The 22647-nt window shown below is 46.4% G+C and overlaps 3 protein-coding genes across 4 annotated transcripts in view; all 3 read left to right on the top strand.

Moving 5' to 3' along the window:
* The first annotated feature begins 784 nt into the window (after positions 1–784).
* LOC114592648 (uncharacterized) overlaps positions 785–22647 on the top strand; it is a 26564-nt gene continuing 4701 nt past the window's right edge. The window contains exons 1-5 of the mRNA XM_077923458.1: positions 785–1965; positions 2089–2215; positions 4106–4180; positions 5578–6612; positions 9917–9924. Of these exons, the coding sequence (XP_077779584.1) occupies positions 1891–1965; positions 2089–2215; positions 4106–4180; positions 5578–6612; positions 9917–9924 (1320 nt within the window). The 5' untranslated portion in view covers positions 785–1890. The remainder of the gene's footprint in view (positions 1966–2088; positions 2216–4105; positions 4181–5577; positions 6613–9916; positions 9925–22647) is intronic.
* Positions 10793–18846, top strand: LOC114592628 (uncharacterized). Of its 2 annotated transcripts, none has more exons than XM_077923387.1 (3): positions 10793–10845; positions 15607–15666; positions 16897–18846. In XM_077923387.1, exons 2-3 carry the CDS (start codon positions 15633–15635, stop codon positions 17673–17675), a joined length of 813 nt encoding a protein of 270 aa, XP_077779513.1. In that variant the 5' UTR covers positions 10793–10845; positions 15607–15632; the 3' UTR covers positions 17676–18846. The 2 variants fall into 2 exon arrangements, with proteins under 2 accessions (XP_077779513.1, XP_077779514.1); XM_077923388.1 differs by lacking the exon at positions 10793–10845 and adding an exon at positions 13243–15068.
* LOC114592625 (uncharacterized) overlaps positions 22389–22647 on the top strand; it is an 18859-nt gene continuing 18600 nt past the window's right edge. Inside the window, exon 1 of the mRNA XM_077923378.1 lies at positions 22389–22451. The gene's annotated coding sequence lies outside the window, so the exon portion shown is untranslated. The remainder of the gene's footprint in view (positions 22452–22647) is intronic.

The following is a 22647-nucleotide window of genomic DNA, read 5'->3' as shown; positions in this document are numbered from 1 at the left end:
GCATTTCTCCCTCCAAAATTTATCCAATGGATATAGGGACATCCTATGGAAAATAAAACGTTGCGGGATTAAATCAGAAACCAGGATGGCTTCTGTAAATCCAGGAGTGTCCCTGGAAAACAAGGACGGAGGGTCTGGGCACCCTTTAATATTACTGTCAGTTGCTGCTCTGAACCCCTTCACCCTCTTTTTCCCCAGGGGGGGCCTTTTCAGAAATAAGGTGTGCGTGTCCTCTTTCGCTGCCGGGGATTGAACCCGCGACTGTCTCACCAAATAAATGGCAATATAGAGCTTCTCGGCCACCCTAGGAAAACAGGTCTTCCCCGGAATTGGGGAGGGCATTTCTGTTTGCGGGGAGGGGGAGGCGGATCTCCTGCCACTCCCCCTCCCTCTGGGCCAATGAGCTCCGCTTCCTAGAGAGGCAGGAAGTGGGGGTTTTTTTGGGGGGGGGAGTAGAAGCAAAGTTGGAGGGGGAGGGGTCTCCATGCACAATCCCGGAAGAGAAAGAGGCCCGCAGAGGAGGATGAAGAGGTGCCACGTATTTTGGGGGGCAGGGGGGGGCGCGACTTGGGGTTGGGGGTCGGCAGAATAATTTGCATTTCCTGCCCCTGAACCTATAAACAGAGCAGCTGGGAAAGGAGAGGGGGGGGGAGGGAAGAGTGGGGAGGGAAATGAGGGGGGAGCAGGGGAGGGCTCCCCACTTTCCCTCTGGGAATCAGTAGAGGGAGGTGGGCGGGATGCAACCCATCCTGTTGCAACGGGGGGAGGAGGGGGAGATCCTTTTTGAAGCGCATTGCAAGATCCTTTTTGAAGCGCAGTGATCCAGGCAGCCGCCCATGGTGGGGAGAGAGGAGAGGGGCGAAGGCGCTTGAGACGAACCAGAAAAGGGTGTCCCCCCCCCAAGTACACCCTAACTACAAAGGGATTTGCAGCCCCACCCTGTGCATGTTGACTCAGCAGTCAGTCCTTCTCCGTTCAAAGGGGGGGGGCAGCCCCATTCCACCTAGTGATGCTCCTCTCTTAACACCCTCCATCTCCCTTCTCACTGCTGCCCCACTGCTGCCCACACTTCCCTCCCTGGCTCTGCCTCCTGCGTCAGGGAGCCGGGCTGGACGGCGGGGGGGGGGGGCTGAGCTCCTCCAGGACCCTGATCTGCTCCCCACTCCGAAATCTGCTGCCGAAGCCCCTGCCTCAGTGGGGCGGAGATCGGGAAGGCAAGCAGGGGAGAGGAAGTGGAAGCAGCTGGAGAACAGAGTCGCCTCTGGATTGGGGGAGATTTTGAATGGGGGGCGTGAGAGATGGACAGTGTCAAGGGAAACCGGCCTCTGCAGCTTCCTGAAATGGGCCATGGATCACAGGATTTAAATATAATCAAGGTCTGAGGAGCACTTTAAAAAGCATCACGGCAAAGATTGGAGAAATTAAAGAAACGCCCCCTCCCCAGCTGGCCCTGGGGGGCGGGAAGGGGGGGGAATAATTTTTTTATGGCTGCATCTTTCCAAAAAGAGGCTCCTCCATGATATCCTCTTGGGTCGAAAAGGAGAATCAAAGCTCCCAGGGGTGGGAGACCTGGCCTGCCTTGCAGGATTGGCCCAGCGCAGAGGTGCTGAGGGACTTTCTCTGCCGGTTCTGCCAACCTCACTCCTGCCTGGCCTCGTCCCCATCCAGGTTGCCAGGAGGGTTTTATAGCACTATAGGTGATCTAAAGCCCAATTCCGGGTATAGGGCGGTATATATATTCAGTAATAATAATAATAATAATAATAATTTATGCATTGTTCTCCTGAAAGAGCTGCTCCCTGCATTGAAGTGCATCGTAGCAACAGCTGAGAGGGTCGCAGAAGAGGCCCAGTGTATGCCTCCTCCTCCATCCTTTCCACTGGCAACGCAATGGCCTTCGCAACCCCCTCTGAACAGTCTCTTCTCAGAGGTGGAGTGAAAAGAGGAGCCAGGCAGCTTCCTCAGGTAGGGAAAGAGCAACGGAAGCAGGGAGGAGGGAAGAGGCACAGATGGGACCACCCAGCATCCCTCTGTGTTGAGTGGGGATGATGGGGATCTAAGAGAAGATCTGTTTTCTTCCTCTTCCAGGCCCTCTTGACCTTTGAGGAGGTGGCTGTCTTTTTCACGGAGGAGGAGTGGGCTCTGCTGGATCCTGGCCAAAGAGCTCTGCACAAGGAAGTCATGGAGGAGAATTATGAGATGGTGGCCTCTCTGGGTAAGGGCACATTTTTATCCCTCTTGACTGTTAGACGTCAAAGATGCGAATCTGCTGTTTGAGCCATTTATTCATGCCACGAAGGAGCAACATATGGACTGTAAGACAGAGCTATTCCGCCTGGTTAATTTGAATTCAGCCTGATCTTTTATTTCCCTTCTCTTCCCTCCCCCTCCACTTTTATGAAGATTACCAGCTCTGAGACCCCCACAGCTAATTCTAACCCTGGCCTCCTCACTGGCCCAAGTAGGACTAATTCAGCCAGCTAGCTCTGGTGATTATCTAATATTTATTAGATGGATTTCCCCTAAATTGATTTCTGAAACCGGGCCAATTACGTGGGCACAGAGATTTCTTTCCCCGCAGGCAAATGACTCCCCTGAAAGACCTGCATTGGCTCCCAGTATGTTTCCGAGCACAATTCAAAGTGTTGGTGCTGACCTTTAAAGCCCTAAACGGCCTCGGTCCAGTATACCTGAAGGAGCGTCTCCACCCCCATCATTCTGCCTGGTCCAGTGCTGAGGGCCTTCTGGCGGTTCCCTCGCTGCGAGAAGCCAAGTTACAGGGAACCAGGCAGAGGGCCTTCTCGGTAGTGGCGCCCGCCCTGTGGAACGCCCTCTCACCAGATGTCAAAGAGAACAACAAGTACCAAACTTTTAGAAGACATCTGAAGGCAGCCCTCTTTAGGGAAGCTTTTAATGTTTAACAGACCACTGTATTTTAATCCTTTGTCGGAAGCCACCCAGGGTGGCTGGGGAGACCCAGCCAAATGGGCGGGGTATAAATAATAAATTATTATTATTATTATTATTATTATTATTATTATTATTATTATTACAGTGGTGCCTCGCAAGACGAAAGTAATTCGTTCCGCGAGTTTTGTCGTCTTGCGATTTTTTTCGTCTTGCGAAGCACGGTGTCGGGAAAGTTTTGGAAAAGCTTCAAAAATCACCAAAGTCTTTAAAAACCTCAAAAAAGGCTACCACACCGCGTGCTATGAGTTGCTCCTCGAAGTCAAGTCGCAACTGTATTAACGGTGTTAAGAAAAAGGAAACAAACTTGCAAGACGTTTCCGTCTTGCGAAGCAAGCCCATAGGGAAAATCGTCTTGCGAAGCAGCTCAAAAAACAAAAAACCCTTTCGTCTTGTGAGTTTTTTGTCTTGCGAGGCATTCGTCTTGCGAGGTACCACTGTATTATGATAGAGCTGGAAGGTACCCTGAGGGTCGTCTAGTCCATCCCCCTGCAGTGCAGGAATCTCAAATAAAGCATCCATGAGAGACAGCCTTCCAAACTATGCTTAAAAATGACCCGTGACGGAGAGTGCATCACCTCCCAAGGGAGACCGTCCCACTGTCCAACAGGTCATACAGTCAGAAAGTTGTTCCTGAGGTTTAGTTGGAATCTCCTTTCTTGTAACTTGAAGCCGTTGGTTCGGGTCCTACCCTCCAGAGCAGGAGAAAACAAGCTTGCTCCCTCTTCCATGTGATAGCCCTTCAGATATTGGAAGTTGGCTATCCCATCTCCTTTCAGGCTCCTCTTTCCCAGGCTAAACATACCCATCTCCTTCAAGCACTCCTCATAAGGCTTGGTTTCCAGACCTTTGATCATCTTGGTTGCCCTCCTCTGCACACCTTCCAGCTTGTCAACATCCTTCTTAAATTGTGGTGCCCAGAATTAAACACCATATTCCAGGTGTGGTCTGACCAAGGCAGAATAGAGCGGTATTATTACTTCCCTTGATCTGTACACTAGACTTCTGTGAATGCAGCCTAGAATAGCATTAGCTGGTTTTTGGGACACCGGATATTACTTGAAAAGATTATTATTTTGGATACTTTTACAGTCACATATGATGTAAATAGCACTTCTGTTTCACTTATTCCACATAGGAGAGATACTCAAGTCTGAGCTCATCTCGCCAGAAACAGAAATATATGGAGATGTTGCCCTGGACCAATTGAGAGGTATGTCCTACCACTTTGTTGTGAGACTGTATCTTTGTGTATCTCATTTCAGTGTGTAGGAATATAAAAAGAGCCCATCAGGATGAGGACCACTCTTTTCCTGCATCCTGTCCTCAGAGAGACTCTCAAGGAGAAACCCACCAGCAGGGCCGGAGGGCAACAGCGGTCTCTCGACTCACGAATTTTCTCTTAAACAATAACATGCTGCAAATTTTATATCCATATTCCATAATTGTGATGGTAGTTCTCCAAACCCCCACTTCATATCCTTTTTAAATATTTCATTCAAAAGATGATATTGTAACCATGTTGTCAACATTCCTGGTAAATCCTTCAACCCTTTTAATTTAAATTCTCCACCCTCCAATCTTAATAAATAAGTCACCCAACTTAGTAGTTTTATTTTCACCGCTATGGCTTCCAAAGGTGAAAGTCAAAGTGGTGTTTTAGCTCCCAATAAATTATTATATATGTCCCATATTCCAGGGACATCCAACTTCCAAGAGACTGCAATCAACTCACGCTATAAAAATACTGGCAGTGATCTACTCATTGTTAGAGTTGTTGAGCTTTTTTTGGGAATATGATTAAAAAATACCCTTTCATTTCCAGCAGATACCTAATTCCGTTTTGTACATCTTAGCTAATTTACTCGGTGTCAAATACTACCTATACACCATTTTCATAAAATTCTTCAGTGTGCAACATGCTGTGAATTCTAAATCTCTTCCACATTTCTCCCAAGCACTCATCTCTAAGTTATGGCCTGTATCTCTTGCCCAATGAATCATAGCTGGTTTTACCGGTTTGTGCTGTTCTCATAACAAATAGAATTGAGTTGTAATCAGAAATAGTTCACAGTAGAATTTCCACTTTTTTGAGTCTTAAATCTTAGTTCTTTAGTTATGCATATTGAATTATTTTCCCAGAAGAATTCTTACCATTGTAATAAAATATCAATTGTCTTTCTAGTGAGTGTTTGTATCTCCGTTTTTTTCTCATTTGGCGCAAAGACTCACCAAGACCATTTCTTCTCCTTCAACAATTGCCTGTGCCCTGATAATTCTTCCTTGGCCATCTTTAAAAAAATTGTTACGGGTAAAAACCATGTTTGTATGCATTACCACATTGATCTTTTTAGTTTATCGCTGGTTATAAACTCTTCAACAAATATTTTGTTTACTAATACTCTGCTATGTCAACTTGCAACATGTGTCTCCTCCGCTAAGAGACTATTTTCTGGGATTATTTCCTTTCCTTAAAATGTGGTATATAGGAGAGGGGAGATTGTTGGAGGTGTTGAAATAAGAGAAGGTGCTGATTGGTCTTGCTGTGTATTCTCTTGTTCTGTTCCTTGAAATCCTAACAATATTTTCTTATCCCCCATTTAAAACCAGGTGATGAAGAAGGCAATCAGAATTATGAGGGGCCATCTGTAAAGTACGTCAGTGTGAGTGAACACCTTAGCACACATCCACAAACTAACACAGAGGAGAAACCTTTTAAATGTATGGAGTGTGGAAAGAGCTTCAGTAAAAATGGAAATCTTACTGCACATCAACGAATTCACACAGGGGAGAAACCATTTAGATGTATGGAGTGTGGGAAGTGCTTCAGTGAAAGCGGTAATCTTACTGTACATCAACGAACTCACACGGGTGAGAAACCATTTAAATGTATGGAGTGTGGAAAGAGCTTCCGTGAAAATGGAAAACTTATTATACATCAACGAACTCACACCGGTGAGAAACCCTTTAGATGTACGGAGTGTGGGCAGAGCTTCAGTCAGAATGGAACTCTTACAACACATCTACAAATTCACACAGGGGAGAAACCGTTTAAATGTATGGAGTGTGGGCAGAGCTTCAGTCGGAATAGAACTCTTACAGCACATCTACGAATTCACACAGGGGAGAAACCGTTTAAATGTATGGAGTGTGGGCAGAGCTTCAGTCACAATGGACGCCTTACTCTACATCAACGAACCCATACAGGGGAGAAGCCATTTAGATGTTTGGAGTGTGGGAAGTGCTTCAGTCAGTGTTCACACCTAACTCTACATCAACGAACTCATACAGGGGAGAAACCATTTAAATGTATGGAGTGTGGGCAGAGCTTCAGGTCGTGTTCACAACTTATTCTACATCAACGAACTCATACAGGGGAGAAACCATTTAAATGTATGGAGTGTGGGCAGAGCTTCAGTCGGTGTTCACAGCTAACCCTGCACCAACGAACTCATACAGGGGAGAAACCATATAAATGTTTGGAGTGTGGAACGAGCTTCATTTGTAGTTCAAGACTCACTGTGCACCAGCAAAGTCACACCGGGGAGAAACCATTTACATGTTTGGAGTGTGGGAAGTGCTTTAGTCAGTGTTCACACCTTACTATACATCAACGATCTCACACAGGGGAGAAACCATTTAAATGTATGGATTGTGGAAAGTGCTTCAGTCATAGTGGATCTCTTGCAAAGCATCAACAAATTCACACAGGGGAGAAACCATTTAAGTGTATGGAGTGTGGAATGAACTTCAGACAGTGTTCACACCTTACTAGACATAAACGAACTCACACAGGGGAGAAACCATTTAAATGTATGGATTGTGGGAAATGCTTTAGTCATAGTGGAGGTCTTACAAGACATCTACAAACTCACACAGGGGAGAAACCCTTTAAATGTTTGGAGTGTGGAAAGAGCTTTAGTGAAAATGGAAAACTTACAATACATCAACGAACTCATACAGGGGGGAAACCATTTAAATGTATGGAGTGTGGAAAGAGCTTTAGTGCAAGTACAAAACTTACAATACATCAACAAACTCACACGGGTGAGAAACCATTTAAATGAATGGAGTGTGGGAAGTGCTTCAGTTATAACTAAGTTATTAATAAACACCTATGAACTCATCACAGGGGAGAACCCATTTAGATGTATGGCGTGTGCCAAGTTTTTCCAACAGATGTTGGACACTTTGTCCCTCATTTCAACAAACTCATATAGGGAAAAATCAATTGTAAATGTATGGAGTATATTTGATGTTCTGGTGTTTGTATTGAATTTTGTGCATATATGTATTAAGACAGTGAAGGTAATGTCTCGTAATAGTAAGTATAATGAAAGATACAATGTACTGTTTGGGGTATTCAGAATGTGGCTCTGGAGTGCTCATTGTGAGTGAACATGTGCTGAGAATCCATTGATATTTGATATTGATAGGAGTATAGCATTGATATTGATATTGATAGGAGTATAGCATCTAGATCAAGGGAAGTAATAGTGCCACTGTATTCTGCTCTGGTCAGACCTCACCTGGAGTACTGTGTCCAGTTCTGGGCACCACAGTTCAAGAAGGACACTGACAAACTGGAACGTGTCCAGAGGAGGGCAACCAAAATGGTCAAAGGCCTGGAAACGATGCCTTATGAGGAACGGCTAAGGGAGTTGGGCATGTTTAGCCTGGAGAAGAGGAGGTTAAGGGGTGATATGATAGCCATGTTCAAATATATAAAAGGATGTCATGTAGAGGAGGGAGAAAGTTTGTTTTCTGCTGCATAGAGAAGTGGACACGGAGCAATGGATCCAAACTACAAGAAAGAAGATTCCACCTAAACATTAGGAAGAACTTCCTGACAGTAAGAGCTGTTCGACAGTGGAATTTGCGGCCAAGGAGTGTGGTGGAGTCTCCTTCTTTGGAGGTCTTTAAGCAGAGGCTTGACAACCATATGTCAGGAGTGCTCTGATGGTGTTTCCTGCTTGGCAGGGGGTTGGACTCGATGGCCCTTGTGGTCTCTTCCAACTCTATGATTCTATGATCTTTGGCAGACATAGTTAAGAATGGAGAGTTGTGAAAAGTAGAACACAACAGTGGTGTTTAGGAAGCAGTATTGGCCTTGGAATCCTAGAACTGTAGAGTTGAAAGGGACTCCAAGGGTCTAGTCCAACTCCCTGTTATAAGAACAGCAGCATAAAGCCCATTTTTATAATTGCAATAAAGGAACAATGAAAACACAGAAAGACTGAAACCATCGCCTTATGTGCACAGTGTAATTTTAACCCGTCCTACGTTGTTTATATTTTATAAATTCATTGCTTTTATGATGCCTTCTCATTCATGGCTCCATTAACGGGCAAAGTGGATAAAATCCCTGGTGGCAGCCGGAATAAAGGAGGTGCTGAGGGGAAGAACCAATCTGGGGAGGGAAGGTGGCACAGGGAAATGTGGGCATTGCCAGTGGTTTCAGGACAGTCATTTCCTCCCTAAATGGTGGTCCAGTGTCATTACAATGTGTACCTTTTGTAAAAAGAGGGAGCTGATGGAGAAAGTTAGGCTTTGTTATGGGGTGGGGTGGGGCGCAGCTCAGTGGGAGAGCAATTGTTTTGCATGCAGAAAGTCTCGGATTCCTCTTTTCACGTTTGGTGGGAGTTTAGGGTGGTCCAGGTCTTCTGGGGCAAAGTTTTTAAATCTGACCTTCAAAATCTCTAAACAATCTATACATCCGAATTCAGCACTTGCGTTATTATAACTAGAGGAAGACTGCCGGGAGCCTGAGGGCCCAGCTCTGCCTCTCTGCACCCATAGCTGTCAACTTTTCCCTTTTCTTGCGAGGAATTCTATTCAGAATAAGGGAATTTCCCTTTTAAAAAGGGGAAAGTTGACAGCTATGTCTCCACCTGGCCTAGGGTAGGGCCTGACGGGCTTCACAAGGACTGTGGCTGCTGCTCAACAGAGAGCCCTCCTCCTCTAAATTGTTTCTAAAATACTTTTTATACTTTTAAAAATTCTGCTTTAGTGTTTTAACTGCTTTTAACTGGGCTGCAAGGGTATTCAGTGGGAGGGGCTTGGGAGGAGAGGAGTTGGGGAGAGCCCGGGAGACCAATCACAGTGGTTCTGGGTAGGGGGAGGTATAGCGTGAGGGGGGGGGGCAGGCCAGGTAAGGGGCGGGAGGCTCAGGCACTTAATGCCTCTGCTGTGTGCCAGCCCCTCCTCCAACTTGGGGAACTGTGGTTGTCGTATCAGCCAACCCTTGGGTCTGCGACTGCTACTGCTGAATGCCAGGTCAACCCAGAATAAAATTTCCCTCATCCACGGATCTGATTTTGGACTAGGAGTCTGATCTGGCATGTATTACTAAAACCTGGGTGGGTGAACAGGGTGGAGTTGGTCTCAACCAGCTGTGGCCACCTGAGTACCCAGTGCAGCATCAGGCCAGAATCAAGGGTTGGGGGAGAAGGAGTTGCTGTGGTCTATAGAGATTCTCTATCTCCAGGCTCTCTGTCCAGTTGAGGGGGAATCTAGAGTGTGTGTTCCTGGCACTCCCTTCAGATATTTAACGATAGCTATCATATCTCCTCTCAGACTCCTCTTTCCCAGGCTAGACATACGCACCTCCTTCAACCGTTCCTCATAAGGCTTGACTTCTAGACCCTTGATCATCCTGGTGGACCTCCTCTGGCAATTAAGTGAATTGATATGCTATCACTCCTCTGTTGGAGGTAGGAAAATAGCATGTAGGAAAAGTTTTCCATCTCCATCATCCAGCCTGGACACTGAGGTCCAGCACCAAGGGCCTTCTGGCAGTTCCCTCCCTGTGAGAAGAGAGGTTACAGGGAACCAGGCAGAGGGCCTTCTCGGTAGCGGCGCCTGCCCTGTGGAACGCCCTCCCAGCAGATGTCAAGGCAGTAAACAACTATTTTACTTTTAAAAGACAACTGAAGGCGGCCCTGTTAAGGTAAGTTTGTAATGTCTGACGCTGTATTGTTTTTAATATTCTGTTGGGAGCTGCCCAGAGTGGCTGGGGAAACCCAGCCAGATGGGCGGGGTATAAATAATAGATTGTTATTACTACTACTACAGTACTTGCACTCTAGACCCTTGACCCTCTTGGTTGATGAAAACTGGCAGGGAGGGAACAGCTGGCTGGGCCCAGTGGCGTAGCGTGGGTTGTCAGCACCCGGGGCAAGGCAAGTAATTTGCGCCCCCTAACCCGTGGATTTGCGCACCCTAACCCTAACCCCCAGATGTTGCGCCCGGTGCGGCCGGCCCCCCCTGCACCCCCCACGCTACGCCACTGGCTGGGCCAGGGAGGTGATCAATGGTCCCGGCCTGTTTGAAAGAGGCAGTGGTAAAACCACTCCTAAGAAACCTTCCCTAGGTTCACAAAACCTAACAAACTATTGGTCAGTTGCTAAACTCCCTTTCCTGGGCAAGGTTCTGGAGCGAGTGGTCATGGACCAGATCCGGGCGCTTTTGGAAGAAACTGATTTTCTGGATCCATTTCAATTGGGGTTTAGACCCAGTAGTTTTGACAAAGAACCTGTTTTGGTCTCCCTGTATAATGGCCTCTGTCAAGAGAGAGACAAGAGAAACATGTCCCTGTCAATTCTCCTCTTTTTTGTTGCCTCTTGCAAGAATTGAACCCATGAATTTCTCACTAAATAAACGAGAATATAGGGCTTGCAGGCTGGGAAGGGCATTTCTGTTTGCAGGGAGGGGGATGCGGATCTCCTGCCACTCCCCCTCCCTCTGGGTCAATGAGCTGCGCTTCCTAGAGAGGCAGGAAGTTTGTTTTTATTGGGCAGGGGGGAGGCAATCTGGTGGGGGAGGGGTCTCCATCCTCATTCCCGGAAGAGAAGCGGGCTTGGAGAAGAGGAAAAAGAGGTGCCGCATATGGGGGGAGGGTTATTTGGGGGTGGGAAAAGGATTTGCTTTCCCTCTGCCTGAAACTTCAGACAGGGCAGCTGGGAAAGGAGGCGGGAGGATGGGGGGGTGTTTAGAAAGGAAAGCAGGGAGGGGCTCCACTCTTTCCCTGTGGGAATAAGTGGGGGGGGGGCGTGATAAAGGCTGTCCTGTTGCAAAGTGGGCTCCCCCTTCCTCAACAGGGTTTGCATTGCAAGATCCTTTTTGAAGCGCAGAGATCAAGCCAGGCTCCCATGGTGGGGGGAGGGGAGGGGGGCGAAGACACTTGAGACGAACCAGAAAAAGGTCCCCCCCCCCCCAGTGCACCCTAACTACAAAGGGATTTGCAGCCCCACCCTCAGTGCTGGATTTACGTATAAGCTAAACAAGCTATAGCTTAGGGGCCTCACTCTCTTGCCCTCCCCAAAGGAAAAACAACAACTGGTGGTACATTTCCAAAATATAACATAAAAAACAAATAAAATAAAACCTACATACAGCAACAGTGTGTTGTGTTGCGTAGGCTCCTATGATGTAATGAGCCCCACCTGCTTGCCTGCTCCCTAAAATATCTCTGGTTTGCTCATTTCTATATATGGGGTGTCTGCTTTCTGCATGCACTGGTTGCATGGCAACAAGTGCAAATGGCTTTAGATGCCTATTAGGTCCATAAATTACCATATAGCATATAGGTAAATTACCATATAGCATATAGGTAAATTACCATATAGCATATAGGGACGTGGGTGGCGCTGTGGGTAAAATCTCAGCGCCTAGGACTTGCCGATCGTCAGGTCGGCGGTTCGAATCCCCGCGGCAGGGTGCGCTCCCGTTGCTCGGTCCCAGCGCCTGCCAACCTAGCAGTTCGAAAGCACACCCGGGTGCAAGTAGATAAATAGGGACCGCTTACTAGCGGGAAGGTAAACGGCGTTTCCGTGTGCTGCGCTGGCTCGCCAGATGCAGCTTGTCACGCTGGCCACGTGACCCGGAAGTGTCTTCGGACAGCGCTGGCCCCCGGCCTCTTAAGTGAGTTGGGTGCACAACCCTAGAGTTGGACACGACTGGCCCGTACGGGCAGGGGTACCTTTACCTTTTTTATATAGGTAAAGGTAAAGGGACCCCTGACCATTAGGTCCAGTCGTGACAGACTCTGGGGTTGCGGCGCTCATCTCACTTTACTGGCCGAGGGAGCCGGTGTACAGCTTCTGGGTCATGTGGCCAGCATGACTAAGCCGCTTCTGGCGAACCAGAGCAGCGCACGGAAACGCCGTTTACCTTCCCGCCGGAGCGGTACCTATTTATCTACTTGCACTTTGACGTGCTTTCAAACTGCTAGGTTGGCAGGAGCAGGGACCCAGCAATGGGAGCTCACCCCGTCACAGGGATTCGAAGTGCCGACCTTCTGATCGGCAAGTCCTAGGCTCTGTGGTTTAACCCACAGCGCCACCCGTGTCCCTGTATATAGTCCCTGTATATAGCATATATCCAACACAAAAAAACAGCAGCAATTTGTTGTTGACAAAGGACAGCTGGACATATAAAGGGCCCCTACTCCATTCAAAGGGGTGACAGCCCCATTCCACCTAGAGATGCTCCTCTCTGTTTAACGGCTTCCATCTCCGGGAGAGAGGAAGGAGATTTCGAATTGGGTGGGGGGTGAGAGATGAACAGTGCCAAGGGAAATCAGCCTCCGCAGCTTCCTTAGTAAGAAAGAGGCTGATATAAGAAGGAAGCAAAAAGAAACAAGAATTTGCTTATTGGGGAGGGGGCGCCCCCCCCAATGTTGTCAGAGTGGGGAACAATGGGGGAGGGTTTGCTGTCCTGTTTATGTGCCCCTGAAGTGGAGGGAAGAGGCACATTTTGGATTTCCTGGAGCTTGAAAAATGGGCGCATGAGTGACAGGATTTAAAACTACTCACGCAGCTTCAGGTCTGTGCTCATGAGGGGCCAGTTTTGTTTTTTGTTTTTCCTTCTTTTGGTTTTTTTGTTAAATAATTTTTATTAGTTTTCAAGTACAGTGGTACCTCAGGTTACATACGTTTCAGGTTACATACGCTTCAGGTTACACACTCTGCTAACCCAGAAATAGTGCTTCAGGTTAAGAACTTTGTTTCAGGATAAGAACAGAAATCGGGCTCCGGCGGAGTGGCAGCAGCAGGAGGCCCCATTAGCTAAAGTGGTGCTTCAGGTTAAGAACAGTTTCAGGTTAAGAATGGACCTCCGGAACGAATCAAGTACTTAATCCGAGGTACCACTGTACCAAACTACCAGTATATGCCACATTGTATCAATACCAGATTACCCCGCACATTTCTCATTAACATGAAAAAATAACCAAAAATAATACATTTTTACCCCCCCCCCCCAAATCTCCGGACTTCCCTCCACCCCCTCTTCTGGTTCTTTAAACAAACCAAATCATCTTACATTCCAGATCCCTTTACACAATTTCCCAACTACTGAACAATTAAACTTGTGGTATACTGCACAGATATTTTAGACATCCAGACCGCTTTATACATTACGCATCTATGCTTACAGACTATTTCCGCTTTTAAAATTATCCTTATTGTTGCTTTTTGCAAGCATTTAATCCATGTCTGCCGATGTCCCAATTTGCCAGACTGTTACCCATTCTTTTTTCTTACTTTGGCATATTTAAATCTCCTCCAGAAGAGGCTTCCCATTAGGACAATTCCCAATTTGAGCCCTCCTTCCTTCCAAATTTCTCTCTGTCTCCACAGTTGTGATTTCACCCAAATTTCTCGTAACTATTTCCTGTCTGTGCTCATGTTTAAAGCTCCTCAAGAAGCTGCTAACAATTAGGACCATTTCCAGTTTCAACTCGCTCTTATCTTAACATTGGTGATTTTACCAATACTTCCTCAAATGTTTTCTGTATGTGCTGCCCTTCAAATCCCTGCTCTTTCCTTTTGGATTTTCTTCATAACAATTAGCCATTTCCCCTTTACAAACTTTCCCACCTGTCTTTGCCCAAGAGTCTCCCCTGCGTCTCTTGTTTTTGGTTCTTCCGCCATGTTGTTATATTGATCCAACCTGGTACTGATGGTCTCTGATATCTTGGCCATACTTTCCATAAATTCTCTTTTCCATTGATGCAAAAATGCCATAGTTTCAGCATCTGAGCTGATCTCTGGCTAACGTTCCATTGTTTTCAGACCAGCCAGTTTCCTCTATGAGTCCTGATTACGTCCATTCAGTATAGTTTCCCAGTAACCACCAGGGAGATCCAGTACTTTCCCAGTGAAAGCGTATTAAAACCGCTTGTCCGCTTTTCCAAAATGTCTCAGAGTGGGGTACCAAGTCACTTGCAAACTGTTCCTTAAAGTCTCAGTTGTGTTTGTTGAGCCAACTCCAAGCTTCTTCCTTCTTTTATTCCTCCCAACAGGAAATCTTATAATCCTCAGAAGAGTACTTCATATATCTTAATCCAAGTCTCTTCTGCGAAAAGTTTGATACAGTGGTGTTAGGGCTCCCTGACGCTCCCAGGACTCTGGCACCACCTTCCCTTTTCTGTCTCTCAACACAGCACCGTAGCCACTTTTAAAATCTCCTGATATTGACAATCAGTAAAGAATGGATTTTGGTGGTCCATCAGCAGGCGTGTGTCCATAGGCATTTTTTAGTAAAATAAGTTCTCCTACTTGCAACTTTTCTCCATGTAATATAATTTACCCGGAAAGCGAAGGGTGGACCTCCTGTTTTAACCCTTCGTGTATCACCAAATTCAGCCTAATTAAATCTAATCTGATTATATTTCTTTCTTCAATCAAAATGGTAGAAGATGCAGAATTCTTCTTACCCTTTTATATAATAACGTTATTATTTTTAGTTGGAAGTCTCCTGCTGGCAGTAGGCAGCTCAAGGCTTCGTCCCACAGAGTCACAGCTCTAAACTCTCCTGCCCCCCCCCCCTGCTTTCCCTTCCCAAGCGGTTGAGGTCTGTGCTCATGAGGGCCCAGTTTTGACCCCCTGGTTATTTATCACCCTGTCCTACCGCACAGAATTGGGAAGATAAAGGCGTAGCTCCTTGCTTTGAAATACAGCTGGGACAGTCCCAGAAGTGGCCAGTTTTACGCCTCCTCTGAATCTCCTACAGGCAGTGCAATGGCCTCAGAGGCACCACTGTTTGCACCGTCTCTTATTAAAGGTGGAGTGGAAAGAGGAGCCAGGCAGCTTCCTCAGGTAGGGAAAGAGCAACCGGAGCAGGGAGGAGGGAAGAGGCACAGATGGGACAACCCAGCTTCCCTCTGTGTTGAGTGGGGATGATGGGGACCAAAGAGAAGCTCTGTTTTCTTCTTCTTCTTCTTCTTCTTCTTCTTCTTCTTCTTCTTCTTCTTCTTCTTCTTTTTCCAGGCCCTATTGAACCTTGAGGAGGTGGTCGTGTTTTTCACAGAGGAGGAGTGGATCCCGGACACTTAGGTCCAGCACTGAGGGCCTTCTGGCGGTTCCCTCACTGCGAGAAGCCAAGTTATAGGGAACCAGGCAGAGGGCCTTCTCGGTAGTGGCACCTGTCCTGTGGAACGCCCTCCCACCAGATGTCAAAGAGAAAAATAACTACCAAACTTTTAGAAGACATCTGAAGGCAGCCCTGTTTAGGGAAGCTTTTAATGTTTAATAGGTTATTGTATTTTAGTGATTTGTTGCAAGCTGCCCAGCGTGGCTGGGGAAACCCAGCCAGATAGGCGGGGTATAAATTATTATTATTATTATTATTATCCAGGCCAAAGAGCTCTGCACAAGGAAGTCATGGAGGAGAATGATGAGATGGTGGCCTCTCTGGGTAAGGATGCATTTTTATTTATTTATTTTGCACATTTTTTACTCAATTTATTTTAATAAATCAATTAAATTTAAATACATTTGCATATTGACTAAACCTCAATATAGTATCCATTACAAGATAATGAAAGATGTAAGGTAAGTTAAACTTTAATAAATAAGAACTAAAACAAGGTGATTTTTCCTCCTGTTTGTTCTTACATAGTTCATTATGTTTATTTTATTTACGCTGTTTGTATCCCATCCTTCGGCTAAAGATCTCCAGGTGGGTAAAAAGCAAAATTCAGAAAACTACCATATCCATATAAAAGATAATAAAATGCAGAAGCAAAACTACAACAAATTAATCAGTCTCTTTTATAGCAACAGTTAGAACTCTGTAAATCGTAAAGAAAACCTTGCCCCCACATAAGGATGCATTTTTATCCCTCTTGACTGATACACGTTGAAGGTGTCAACCAGCTCTTTGTGCCATTTATTCATGCCGTGAAGGAGCAACATAGGAATAGCCTGCTGGATTAGGCCAGTGCCTGTTCTCCCACTGGCAAAACCAGATGCCTGTGGGAAACCAGCAGGCAGGATTCGAACACAAGAGCCATCTTTCCTCCTGTGGTTTCCAGTATTTAGGAAAAACATTGGTGCTTCTGAGTGTGGAGGCATTGCAGAGCCATCACGGCGAGTGGCCGGCAATAGACTTCTCCTCCATGTATTTGGGACATCATTGCTCCCTGTGGGATCAAGTTCCCTAGTTAAACTATGTGCTGTGTGAAGGAGGCTGATCTTTTATTTGTGCTTTATATTATTATTATTATTATTATTATTATTATTATTATTATTATTATTATTACAGTGGTACCTCGGGTTACAAACACTTCAGGTTACAAACGCTTCAGGTTACAAACTCCACTAACCCAGAAGTAGTACCTCAGGATACGAACTTTGCCCCAGAATGAGAACATGCGCCGGAGGTCCCATTAGCAAAAGCACGCCTCAGGTTAAGAACGGTTCGGGTTAAGAACGGACCACCGAAACGAATTAGGTTCGTAACCCGAGGTACCACTGTATTTTCTGGGATTATTTCCTTTCCTAAGAATGTGCTACATAGGAGAGGGGAGATTGTTGGGGGTGTTGGAATAAGAGAAAGTGCTGATTGGTATTGTTGTGTGTTAAGTTCTCTTGTTCTGTTCCTTGAAATCCTAACAATATTTTCTTATCCCCCACTTTAAACCAGGTGATGGAGAAGGCAATCAGAATTCTGAGGGGCCTTCTGTTAAGTACGTCAGTGTGAGTGAACACCTTAGCACACATCCACAAACTAACACAGAGAGGAAATCCTTTAAATGTATGGAGTGCGGAAAGAGCTTCAGTAAAAGTGGAAATCTTACTGCACATCAACGAATTCACACAGGGGAGAAACCATTTAGATGTATGGAGTGTGGGAAGTGCTTCAGTGAAAGCGGAAATCTTACTGCACATCAACGAACTCACACGGGTGAGAAACCATTTAAGTGTATGGAGTGTGGAAAGTGTTTCCGTGAAAATGGAAAACTTATTATACATCAACGAACTCATACCGGGGAAAAACCACTTAAATGTACGGAGTGTGGGCAGAGCTTCAGTCAGAATGGAACTCTTACAACACATCTACGAATTCACACAGGGGAGAAACCCTTTAAATGTATGGAGTGTGGGCAGAGCTTCAGTCGGAATAGAACTCTTACAACACATCTACGAATTCACACAGGGGAGAAACCCTTTAAATGTACAGAGTGTGGGCAGAGCTTCAGTCGGAAGGGACGCCTTACTCTACATCAACGAACTCATACAGGGGAGAAGCCATTTAGATGTATGGAGTGTGGGAAGTGCTTCAGTGAAAGTGGAAATCTTACCGTACATCAACGAACTCACACGGGTGAGAAACCATTTATATGTATGGATTGTGGGAAGTGCTTCAGTCACAGTGGAGGTCTTATAAGACATCTACAAACTCACACAGGAGAAACCCTGTAAATATTTGGAGTGTGGAAAGAACTTCAGTGAAAATGGAAAACTTACAATGCATCAACCATCTTACACAGGTGAGAAACCATTTAAATGAATGGAGTGTGGAAAGTGATTCAAATATAACAGAGTTCTTAATAAACACCTACGGACTCTCACAGGGGAGAACCCAATTAGATGTATGGATTGTGCCAAGCGTTTCCCACAGAGTTCACTTTCTCCCTCATATCAGCAGAAAGCAGAGACATCACCTTGCTGACAAAGATCCATATACAAAACAAAAAAAATTCCTTCCAGTAGCACCTTAAAGACCAACTAAGTCAGTTCTTGGTATGAGCTTTCGTATGCATGCACACTTCTTCAGATACACAGATTACTTCAGATACTTCAGATACACAGATACATAGATTCTTCAGATTCTGTGTATCTGAAGAAGTGTGCATGCACACGAAAGCTCATACCAAGAACTGACTTAGTTGGTCTTTAAGGTGCTACTGGAAGGAATTTTTTTTGTTTTGATTATGGCAGACCAACACGGCTACCTATCTGTAAAAAGATCCATATAGTTAAAGCTATGATTTTCCCAGTAGTGATATATGGAAGTGAGAGCTGGACCATAAAGAAGGCTGATCGCCGAAGAATTGATGCTTTTGAATTATGGTGCTGGAGGAGACTCTTGAGAGTCCCATGGACTGCAAGAAGATCAAACCTATCCATTCTGAAGGAAATCAGCTCTGAGTGCTCATTGGGAGGACAGATCCTGAAGCTGAAGCTCCAATACTTTGGCCACCTCATGAGAAGACAAGACTCCCTGGAAAAGACCCTGAAAAGACCCTGATGAAAAGACCCTGATGAAAAGATGATGAAAAGACCCTGATGTTGTGAAGGATGGAGGGCACAAGGAGAAGGGGACGACAGAGGACAAGATGGCTGGACAGTGTTCTCGAAGCTACCAGCATGAGTTTGACCAAACTGCGGGAGGCAGTGGAAGACAGGAGTGCCTGGCGTGCTCTGGTCCATGGGGTCCCAAAGAGTTGGACACGACTAAACGACTAAACAAGAACTACAACATATAGGGGAAAATCAATTGTAAATTTATGGAGTGTATTTGATGTTCTGGTGTTTGTATGGGAAGTTGTACATATATGTATTAAAGCTATGAAGGTAATGTCTCATAATAGTATAATGAAAGAGATAATGTACTGTAAGGGATGTATAGACTATGACTGGAGTGCTCATTGTGAGTGAACATGTGCTGAGAGTTTGTTACTATTTGGTCTTTGGCAGACAGAGTTAGGAATGGAGAGTTGTGAAAAGTGGAGCACGACAGTGGTGTTTAGGAAGCAGGATGGGCTCTAGAATCATAGTACTGTACAGTAGTACCTCTGGTTACGAACTTAATTTGTTCCGGAGGTCCGTTCTTAACCTGAAACTGTTCTTAACCTGAGGCACCACTTTAGCTAATGGGGCCTCCCACTGCCGCCACACCGCCGGTGCATGATTTCTGTTCTCATCTGGAGGTAAAGTTCTTAACCCGAGGTGCTTCTTCCGGGTTAGAGGAGTCTGTAACCCAAAGTGTTTGTAACCCGAGGTACCACTGTAGAGTAGAAAGGGACTCCAAGGGTCTTCTAGTCCAACTCCCTCTTGTAAGAACAGCAGCATTAAACCCATTTTTTATGATTGCAATAAGTGAACAATGAAAACACAGAAAGACTGAAACCATCGTCTTATGTGCACATGGTAATTTTTAACCCACCCTACATTGTTTATATTTTATAAATTCATTGATTTTACAGTACCTTCTCATTCATGGCTACATTAACGACAAAGTGGATAAAATCCCTGGTGGCAGCCAGAATAAAGGAGGTGCTGAGGCGGGCAACCAGTATATGTGCATTGCCAGTGGTTTCAGGAGAGTCATTTCCCTGTGGAGCGACGAATCTCTGCCCCCATAACTGGCCCATCTTTCAGAAATCCATTGAAAGAGCAGGCAGTATAGGAGGCTGAAAGCAGAGTTCATCTGGATCTGCTCCTCTCTCTGCTGGCATTGAGCATTTGCCCCTGACATGAAGCAGCCACAGCAGGTGCTGCAAGCTGCCCACAGTTGGACTTCGCCCCCAAAGGCCCCCTCCTCCATCGCCTCCCGAGAAAGACGGATGCCAACAGGGTGCTCTTTGCCTGCCAGGATTGCACCTGGGACAGTCTTCTGCATGCAAAGCATTGAATTCGAGACCTTTAAAAAAATAAATCATTTATTCAAAATAAATACAGCTTTGCCCACTGCCATAATATCACAGATTGATCACTCCAATCCTCAGTCCCACATCACAGTCATGTTGGCTCCCCCAATGCCCTCAATAGGAACCCAACTACTGATCTGCTTGGCTATACATTTCGAATCATTGTATCCCATCCACAAATACCTCCGTGGTGATGATGATGGTGGTGGTGGCGGCGGCATTAAAATAACCTGTTCTTCAATCAAGGGAGGAGACCAGATGGTGTCAAAGGTATATTTTTTGGAGATACCTTTGATTAGACATTGAAGGTGAGGTGTTCTGATGGAGCAGGGGTGGCCAACTCTGAAGAGACTGTGATTACTCACAGAGTTAAAAACTCACAGGGCAAAGTTGTTGAGCCTTTTTTAGGGGAGCCAAACGTTTAGGGAGCTTCTTTGGTGGGGAGCCAGTGATCTACTAGTGATCTACCTGTTGGACATGCTTGTGAAAGTATTCCCTGCCCAAGCTGCTTCAGTGGTGCATTTTCTCCTGGAGATACCTAGGGGATTTTAACATCCATGCCGACCCGACCTTACAAGGGGCCACTTGGACTTTGTGGAAAGCATGGCCTCCATGGGGCTGTCACTGAATAAGTTTGGCCCAACATAGTCATGGACATGCCTTAGACCTGGTGTTCACCTCTATTGACATGGGTGATGTGACACTAAGTAAAAGCGAAACTAAAGAAGTGCCATGGTCAGATCATTTCCTAGTGCAACTGGACTTCTCCTCAACCCTTCCCCTCTGCAGGGAGGTGGGGCCAATTCGGATGCCCCCCCCCCCGGCCACTTAATGGATCCAAATGGTTTCCAGAGAGTGGTAGGGGATGCTTTACCATTTTGAATCTGACCAGACGTGGGTTAGAGCTCAACATTGAGCCTACCAAGTGGCGATAGTAACGGCGAAGAGGACTTTCTTCACCGCCTCTATCGCATCTGCAGAAAATAGCAGCAGGAGACTTTCAGTTGGTTCGCAATTTAACGGAACCACTTTTGCCACTGGGGCCTGGTAAAGACCCCAAGATCTCCCACAATGATTTTGCAAAGTTTTTGCAGATAAAGTTGCTCAGATTCAGAAGGATGTATACTCCACCGTGGGAGCAGGGCCGGGGCAGGAGAGTGCTAGAGTCCTGTCTAGTTGAGTTGCATGGAATCCCTGTTACCTCCGAGGATATGGACAGGCTGCTTGGACAAGTGAAGCCAACCACCTGTCTCCTTGATTCTTGCCCATCCTGGCTAATAAAAGCTAGCTGTGAAGGGCTGGGTGATGGGCTCTGCGGAGTGGTGAATGCTTTCCTCTGTGAGGGAGCCTTCTCAGACCCGCTGAATGAGGCAGTCATTAAACCGCTTCTTAAAGAAACATCTTTAGACCCAGCTAATATGGCCAACTATCGCCCAGTCTCAAATCTTCCATTCTTGGGCAAGGTGATTGAGCGTGTGGTTGCTGAACAACTCCAAGCACGCCTGGGAGATGCGGACCATTTGGATACCGTCCAGTCGGGATTCAGGCCACATCATGGGACTGAAACTGCCTTGGTGGTGCTGGTTGATGATCTCCGGCGGGCTAGGGACAAAGGTGAGAGCTGTTTCCTAGTTCTGCTGGATCTCTCAGCAGCTTTTGATACCATCGACCATAACATCCTTCTGGACCGTCTAGAGCAAGGCTTCCTCAACCTCAGCCCTCCAGAGGTCTTGACACTATAATTCCCATCATCCCTGACCACTGGTCCTGCTAGCTAGGGATCATGGGAGCTGTAGGCCAAAAACATCTGGAGGGCTGATTTTGAGGAATCCTGGTCTAGAGGAGCTGGGGGCACTGTTGTACAGTGGTTCCGCTCCTTCCTCCTGGGCCGTGTCCCGAAAGTGATGTTGGGGGAGTCTCAAGGTTCCGTCCTCTCCCCCATGCTTTTTAACATCTACATGAAGCCGCTGCGAGAGAGCACCAAGGGGTTTGGGCTAGGTGTTCATCAGTATGCGGATGATACCCAGCTCTACCTCCCTATCAGATTGGAACCAATCTGAGACCTTCTGCATTCAAAGCAAATGCTCTACCACTGAGTTGTGCCCCACACACTATAACAAAGCCTAACTTTCTCCACCAGCTCCCTCTTTTTTACAAAAGGTACACATTGTAGTGACACTGGACCAGCCTTTAGGGTTGTCTTAAGTTACTGCTCTAAACCCCTTCCCAGAAGGAGGCTTTTTAGAAATGCAGTGTGTGTGCGTGTGTGAGTGTGAGTGATCTTTCGCTGCCACTGCCTGGAATTGAACCCATGAATTTCTCACTAAATAAGCGGGAATATAGAGCTTGCTGGCTGGGAAGGGCATTTCTGTTTGTAGGGAGGGGGAGGCGGATCTCCTGCCCCTCCCCCTCCCTCTGGGTCAATGAGCTCCGCTTCCTAGAGAGGCAGGAAGCTATTTTTCTGGGGGGGGGGAAGCAATTTGGAGGGGAGGGGTCTCCATCCTCATTCCCGGAAGAGATGCGGACTTGGAAAGAGGAGAAAGAGGTGCCGCATATTGGGGGGTTATTTGGGGAGGGTGGGTGGGAAAAGGATTTCCTTTCCTTCTCCTTGAATCTACAAAGGGGGCAGCTGGGAAAGGAGGCGGGAGAATGGGGGGGGGGGGTAGAAAGGAAATCATGGAGGGACTCTGCCCTTTCTCTGTGGGAATTGGGGGGGGGGCTGGATGCAGGCCATCCTGTTG

This window comes from Podarcis muralis, chromosome 2 (genome assembly GCF_964188315.1).
Source record: "Podarcis muralis chromosome 2, rPodMur119.hap1.1, whole genome shotgun sequence".
NCBI lineage: Eukaryota > Metazoa > Chordata > Lepidosauria > Squamata > Lacertidae > Podarcis > Podarcis muralis.
The sequence above is the reverse complement of the archived record's forward strand: the minus strand, read 5'-3'. Positions and strand labels throughout refer to the sequence as shown.